At 67.4% G+C, this 7,608-nt stretch overlaps 1 protein-coding gene across 1 annotated transcript; it reads left to right on the forward strand.

Moving 5' to 3' along the window:
• Nucleotides 1–17: 17 nt before the first annotated feature.
• On the forward strand, nucleotides 18–6,153 carry LAMTOR1 (late endosomal/lysosomal adaptor, MAPK and MTOR activator 1). The gene is made up of 5 exons (XM_030043115.2): nucleotides 18–171; nucleotides 1,896–2,041; nucleotides 3,184–3,261; nucleotides 3,822–3,948; nucleotides 5,537–6,153. Exons 1-5 carry the CDS (start codon nucleotides 130–132, stop codon nucleotides 5,627–5,629), a joined length of 486 nt encoding a protein of 161 aa, XP_029898975.1. The 5' UTR covers nucleotides 18–129; the 3' UTR covers nucleotides 5,630–6,153.
• The last annotated feature ends 1,455 nt before the right edge of the window (nucleotides 6,154–7,608 follow it).

Consider the following 7,608-nt stretch of genomic DNA (forward strand, 5'->3'; position numbering starts at 1 on the left):
CACGTGGCAGGCGGCGGCGGCAGCAGGGACGCGGCTCCGCCCTCCCCACCCTCACGTGACCGGGGCGGCGGGGCCCCTGCCGGACACCGTAGCGGCGCCGCGCCCGGCCCGGCCCTGCTGCGCCTCGCCATGGGCTGCTGCTACAGCAGCGAGGCCGAGGCCTCCGACCAGGTGGGCCCCGGGGCCGGCGGGGGAAGCCCGGGGCTCTGCGGGGTTAGGGAGGGGGCCGGCCCGGCCCCGCCGTGGCGGAGGAGGGGCGAGGCGGGGCGGGGGGGGGAAGCGGCCTGCCGGCTGCCCCGCTCCGGGGGAGGCCTCTCCGCCCCCGCCCCGGGGCCCGAGCCCTTCTGCCGGCGCGGCGGGCTCCCCCCACCTCTCCCCGGGGGCGGCCTGGCCTGGCGGGGGGGCGGGGGCCGAGCGGCGGGTCTCCCCGCCCGCCCCCTCCCTCCGGTTACGGGTCGGGGAGCTGCGGGCAACGCCTGGGGACCTCGTCGCCTTCCCGGGAACCGGCGCTGGCTTGCGGAATGCCGGCTGCAGCGTGACAGCCGCCGTGCCTCCGCCTCCCGGCCCGGCTCCCCCCCCCTCACCGGCGTGGCCCCTCTCCCGGTGTCGTTATTCCCGCAGAGCCGGGCCCGGCTTCTCTCCTCCAACAGCCCCCGAGAGCTGCTCCTGCCCCTCATCACCTTAATGTCTGGGGTTTTTGGTTGGTTTTTTTTTTTTTTTTGCCCTCGCGTTTCTCCCGGTGCTGCCGGCTGCGCACAGCCTCCCTGGTGCTGCGTGGGAGGAGGAGGGGGCTTGGTGGATCGTGGAAGACACCCCCCCCCCCCGCCCCGTAGCACCCCACAGCCCTGTGGACCCCGTCCCGGTGCAGGTGTAAGCCCAGGGCTCCAAACGGTCGTGGCCGGCAGGAGTGGTGCCAGGTTTTCCTTCTTGGGACAGCATGACCGTCCCCGCTGCTGCGTCTTGCTGAGCAGCTTCAGCTCGGGGGCGGGGGGGGTGGCAGTGCAAAATCAGCGCTGTCACCTGTCCCACGGAAATTTAATCGGCAGCTGCAGTGTGGGCAGCCCCTGCCTGCGCCCTGCCAGGGAGCTCGGCCGAGGCGTGGTGCTCCCATGGGTGCTGTGGGGAAGGGAAGGAGAGGGAAGCTGCTGGCTGGGGAGGAGCCGAAGATGTCACCGATGGGGAGCGCGGAGGAGTGACCGCTCTCCTGGGTCACAGGCTGTGTGTCCTGCTCTGCCAGGGTGCTTGTGCCCGTCGGTTCCTGCCAGGCTCTTCTGGCCCCTGTGTCACCGAGCTGGAGGATTAAGGCCTGAGCCACGGCTGGGGGCTCTGCACCCCCTGGGCTGTGGCTAGGGGCGGGGTTCACCTGGCCCAAATGAACCCCGTGGTGTGCCGGTGTGGATGCGAAAGGCTGGCAGGGGTCTCTCCGGCCCCCAGTCGGTGGGTGAGGCCGTGGTAGGTTCTGCGTAGGCAGGTTCAGGACGCGATGGGCGCGTCCTCATTAGCTGCCGGGTTTTGGGCAGGTTGGGATCCTCTGCGGTGACACCTGCTGCCTGGCCGTGGGGTGCTGGCTGCGTCGGCTTGCCTGTGGGAGCAGGCAGGGCTGTGGGCTCCTGCCTGCAGGGTTAGCTGCTCCAGACGTGCTGCCGCGCGCTGCCTGATTTCAGCCGTGCTTGCTCCCTTCGTGGTGGTGGGGGCTTCGAGTGTGAAAAAGCAAAGGAATTGGGGAAGAGGAGCCCAGCCGCTGCCTCGGCTGTGCCAGGGTTACACTGGGAAGCGCGGGGAGCCCTCCCGGCAGCGCCTGGTAGGCGGAGGGTGAGACTCGCCCCGTCCCATGGGGCAAAAGCTGCTGGCACAGTGGAGCCAGGACTGATCCTCCTCTTGCCTTTCCCCCCCAGGAAGAAGAGACAAAGCGGCTGCTGGAGCCGGCAGCCAGCCCTCCCAACAAGGTGCTGAACGGAGCAGAGCAGAGCTACCACAACCTCCCATCGGCACGCACTGACGAGCAGGCCATGCTGTCCTCCATCCTCGCCAAAACGGCCATGTAAGCCTCGTGCCGTAACCGCCTCAGTGCCGTGGCACGGCAGGGCGTCTGGGGGACCGGCGATGACCGCAGGACACGGCGTGCTGTCGGACATGTCATGGCAGCCTCACCGGGGGTCTGCCAGGCAGTGGGTGCCGAGGGGAAGGGGGGAGCTGGGGCAGTGCCCCCCTCGTCCCTCCGGCAGCCTGTGTTGGGGGTGGGCTGCCTGTGGTCAGCCCCCTCCCTCTGGTTTGAGCCCCATGGGGATGCAGAGACAAGACACCTCAATGTGTGAGGTGATCCCTTGGCTGCTGGGCTGGGAATAGGGGCAGGGGCTGAGGAGCCCCCCTGCTCCAAATTGGGGCGAGCAAGTGAGTCCTTGGGGAGGTGGAGAGGGGGACTGGGGGGCACCAGCACTGTGTCCCGTTCCAGGGAGGCTCTGTCCTCCCTGGGGAGGTTGCCCCCCTGTACGTACAGGAGCAATGTGGGGTGGGGGCTTGCCCAGCCTGGCTGGGGGGAGTTTTGGGTTGCTCGTGGGCCCTCCTGCTCCCCTGCCTGGCACGGAGGGGCCGGTGGCAACCGGTGTGTGTCCCACACGTGGTGTCAGAGCAGCCCCGAGCACCACTCTGCTTGTGGGGGGAGGCAGGGGGCACGTGGCCGGGCTGTGGCATGGACCTGGGTGAGTGCCCAGCTCCTCTCTGAGCCCGGGGCCCGGTACCGGGGCTCTCGGGATGTCTGCCAAGCGCTTAATCCTCACAGCCCTTGCGGCACGATGGAGCCTCCTTCCCCGAGTGGCTGCGTGCCCGGGTCCCCAGGGTATGGGCCAGGCCGTGCTGCAGGAGGCTGCGGGCCAAAGCCCCCAGCTCTCTGCGCAGCCTCTGTCCCTCCGTCTGCATCTGCCCCGGGGCAGTTGCATGCAAACGGTCCTTGGCACTTCCCTCCCAGCAAGCAGCTGTCCAGCCTGGCACGCTCGTGTCCAGCTGGCTGCATCCGTGCTGCAAGTTTGGCCTCGTAACAGCCCCGAGCTGTTAATTTTGGGTTGCTGGAGGGTGCCGAAGTCCTGGCCGGCCTCATCAGAGGGTGCTGGGTCTGCCTGAGAGGGGGAGAGGGCTCAGGGAGAGTGACAAGCCCGCAGCAGGACCTGCTGTTTTGTGTCTCCACAGCAACATCATCGACGTGTCGGCAGCGGATTCCCAGGGCATGGAGCAGCACGAGTACATGGACAGAGCCAGGCAGTACAGGTGGGACCTGCCCTGCTCCCCTGGGATGCTTGCACCCCCTCAAAGCCGCGTCCCTGGGCAGGGCCTTGGGGTTTTGCCTTTGGGAGAGTCAACTCAGCGTGGAGCAGGGCTCCCCGCATCCAGGGAGGTCGTGCTTAGCCCCGCTCCTCTCCTCCGCCCTCCTGGCACTGCTGGGTGAGGCCCATGGCAGTGCCAGTGGCAGAGTCCTCGTCCTGGCTACAGGCTCGGCGAGGGCGGCCGCGCACAAAGGGCTCCTGTGTTTCCCCCCCGCCAGCACTCGGGGCAGACGGCGGGTGGCTGGATGCGATTGCTGCCGCTTGAAAGGCGCCTGTGTTGGAGAGCTGGAAGCTCCCTCATTCTCCTGCCTCGGGAAGCGAAGAGGGGTGGATGCCGGGAGCGGTGCAGCGTGGCTTTGCCCGGATGCCCCTCGGTGGTGCTGGTGCCTGGAGGTGCAGCACCTGTCTTCTGCCGAGCCTGGGTCTCCCTGCGTCCCGTTGCTCCCCGGGGTGGGCGGGCACGCTCCTCCCCGGTGCCGACCCTCGCCGCTCTCCCCTCCGCAGCACGCGCCTGGCCATGCTGAGCAACAACCTGACGCACTGGAAGAAGCTCCCGCTGCTGCCGTCTCTGACCAACCAACCGCACCAAGTGCTCGCCAGTGACCCCGTCCCCTTCGCAGACCTGCAGCAGGTGAGAGGGGCTGGGGGCGAGCTCTGCCCTGCAGCCAGCCCCTGGGCCTCCCTCGGTGCTCCACGGAGATGCGGGGACTGAAGCGTCCTCGTCCCGGAGGAGCAGCGGTGCTGTTCCCTGCTTGCCCGGAGCCCTGGCAGCTGTGGCAGTGAGTGGTCCAGCTTGTCCGCAGCAGCCTGGCTGTGCCGGAGGGCCCCGGGCAGGTTCTGGTGGGTGCTTGTGCTGTCTTTAGCTCAGTGCTGCCTCGCCAGAGGAGCATGGGCACCACAGGCTTGAGCACAGGCCGTGCCGGGGCTCCTGTGAGCACAGAGGTGGGAGTCACGGTGCTGATGGGTGACGTTGTGGTCGATGCAGAAACATCCCAAGTCTTGGGCAACCCTGTAAGGACTCATGAGCGCTGAAGGCAAAGCCCAGTCACAGGTTTCTAGTGCAGTAACTGCATGCAGGCAGTGGCTCTGTACTTCTTCCAGTCCATTCAGAGGATCCTTCGCGGCAGCAGGGTGTTTTGCAGCTCCCGGGGAGTCCTGCTGCCGCTTTGAGGAAGGAGCTGCTGGGGAAACAACTCTTCCTCGCAGGCAGGAGCTGCTGCCTTGCCCATTAAGCGCACTGATAAGGCCCAGGTTTGCTCCCAGCTGGTTTGCAGGGTGGGTCTCCCTGTTCCAGCCCCAGCAAGGGCTGGTTCCCAGCCCACCGGCCGGTCTGCGGAGCTGTGGGAGGGCTGGTGCAGCCCAGCACAAAGCCCATGGGCTCGCCATGGCTTGTCCTGCTCATAGCGCTTCCTCCCCAGCCGGGGCGTTTGAATACTGAAGTGTGCAAGGAGAGGAGACTGTCCCTGGGCTGCCAGAAACCTCTTCCCAAACAGAGACGGGCCGGTATCTGGGCACGTCCCGGCAAGCAGAGCGGCTCTGCCCAGCCCACCGCATCGCTCCCCTCTGGGGACCGTGGAGGTTCATCCCCTGCTGGGGGGGGGCACAGCCAGGCCTGAGCTTGTGCAGGCAGGGAGGAGCCGCCGGCGGGCAGGCTTTTGCCAGCCAGGTTCTGCCTTGCCCTCTCTGCTGGGCTGGATCTCGGGAACGGCCACAGGCTCTGCTCGGAGGGCAGGTTTGCCCGCTGTGGTGAGCTCACCTGCCTGTACCTGCCTGCAGTGAGCAGCTGCGGCACTGCTGCCATGCCGGGAGCTGCCCGGGTAGCCTGGCTTTCCCACCGGCTGCAGGGTGGCCAAGGTGTCATGGTTTTTCCCAAGGCCTGGGCTGATGCAGGGATGGGGCTGGCCCTGGCGGCACAGCCTCCACTCTGAGAACAAAAGCCCATTGAAGGTTGGGTTTTTTTTTTGACCCAAAGAGACCTGCGCTGTCCAGGGGCCTCCCGCCCTGCTCTGCTGCTGTGGCATCTCCCCAGGACACAGCCCTGCCCCAGTACATCCTCGGGGATGGGGACCTTCTTTGGGGGGGTACAAGTGTTGTTCCCCATCCTACGGGCGGGCTTGTGCCGGGGCTGCCAGCCCCGCTGCTCCGTGTGGCATTTTCTTTGGGATAACTGGGTTTGCTGGAGCTGCCGCTGATGCCAGCTGCTGTGCTTGTGCCCACAGGTGTCCCGGATAGCTGCCTACGCCTTCAGCGCGCTCTCACAGATCCGCGTCGATGCCAAAGAAGAACTGGTTGTACAGTTTGGCATCCCCTGAGCCCGCCCTGCGGCACCACAGCTTCACCGGTTTTGGGTTGTTTTTGTTTTGTTTTGTTTTTTTCCTACCCCTCCCCCCTTTTTTTGGTCTTTATTTCTCCTCCCCTCCCTCCCCACGGCGCCGCGACAGAACTTGTACAGACACCCAGTTTCCTACTAATCGCCAAGATGCCCGTCGCCGGCGCTTCGACCCCGCTGCGGTAGCTGCTGGCGCTGCTCGGAGGCTTTCTCCTCCTGCTGGGTGGGTGTGCGTGGGGAGGGGGCTGCGTTTTGCCGGACGCTGCCTTGCACAGGGATGACCACAAAGGGAACGCCGGCACAGGGAGGCCCCAGTGTGTGCCGGGTCACCGGGAAGGGTAGGCTGGAACCAGGTGGTGCTGGAGTCGGGCTGCAGCGGATGTGACTCTCTACGTGGGACCCGGTGGCTTCTGACACCATCCCCACTCATTTTTACATGTTTGGACCTTTATTTTGGTTTTTTTAATTATTATTTTTGGCCACAGTAGATAAAACAACATTCATCCAGTGCCCGTCTCTGTTCTGCGCCAGCCATAGCGTGGATGTGGTGGGAGAGCCCTGGGGGAGCCATGGTGTTGTGTATTGGGGGGGGGTGGTGTTGGGAAATGCATCCCTGGAGCCCCATTCCAGTCTCCAAGCTGGTTACTGAGACCCACGGGATCTGCTCCTGGCAAAGGCTCTGGGGGCCGGTCCCCTTTTGGCCCACGTTGTAGAAAACCAGCCCACGAGCTGCCTTCTGCCTCCAGCCACGACTGCTGCCACCCCAGCCGGGGCTGGATGGAGTAGGAGGGGCAGCAGGGAGTCATGGGGGGCTGGTGATGGAGGAGGGGGTGTCCATAGGAGGCAGCTGCCCCCCCCCCCCAGACCTCCAGTGTCACCCAGTAGGCAGCCAAGACTGGGGTGAGCCTGCGAGGGGTCTCTGGGTGCTGCTCTGCAGGTTTCAGGGCAGGTGTTGACCCTCATCCCCTGCCCCCTCTTCCATCACAGCCCCCTGGGCAGGGGGTGACACGGGGCTGTGCCCCCCCCCCCCCCCCACTCCGTGGGACTGCCAGAGACCCCCAGGAGCACCCAAACCTGGGAGCACCCAAGCAGGGTGAGGTCCAGCTTGTGGGTCAGGGCAGGTTTGGGGGCTGGTGGTACCTGGGGGCTTTCGGGTCCCTTCCCCCTGCCCCAGCTCCCTCTCCCTGGGGTACCACCCTGCCCCCCCCCCACCTATTTCACTCCGAAGCTGGGGTAGGCTGAAGGGGAGGGGGGCTCTCCCCCTGCTCCCGGCGGGGTGAGGGTGGCCCCCCCAGGGGTGCCTGTAACCCCTCTGCTCCTCCGTGGGGTTCCCGGGCAGGGGGGGCTGGTGTGGGGCTGCACTGTCGGCAGCTCTTGGGGTGGGGGGGGTTGGGGAGAGGGTGAGGGTCCCCCAGTGGGGCTGGGGGGGTGTCCCGTGGGGCCGTACCCACCCCGGGTGGAGCTGATACGGCAAAAGGAGAAGTCGGGGGCGGGGGGTGAGCTCGGGTCGCTCCCCCCCCCCCGGGACGGCAATCCCCGCCGTGGGGCAGGACCCCAGCCCGGCTGGTGCTGTGGGGCAGAGCGGGCCCTCACTGCCCCCAGTGCCGCCCCACACGTGTCCCCTGCCCTACCGTGGGCCTCCATCTACCCCTGCCCGGGACCTCCCCCCCCGCCACGGTCCCTCGCGTGTCCCCACCCCGAGTGGGGGCCTGCGGCCTGCGCTCCCCCATCCCCCCCCCCGGGAGACCCCCCCCGTGTCCCTGCACCCCCCGGGGGTTCCCCGCCCACGGACACCCCCGTCCCCACGCGTGTCCCCGTACCTTCCGCCGCCCCCCGTCCCCCCCGCGCGCCGCCGTCGCCACGGCAACCCGTTCCCGTCCTTCCCCGCGGCTCTCGCGAGATCCCGGACCGCCCCGCCCCTCCCCGGGAGGGGGCCGCCGGGATTCGTAGTCCTCCTCCCCC

The sequence above is a fragment of the Aquila chrysaetos genome, chromosome 19 (assembly GCF_900496995.4).
Source record: "Aquila chrysaetos chrysaetos chromosome 19, bAquChr1.4, whole genome shotgun sequence".
NCBI lineage: Eukaryota > Metazoa > Chordata > Aves > Accipitriformes > Accipitridae > Aquila > Aquila chrysaetos.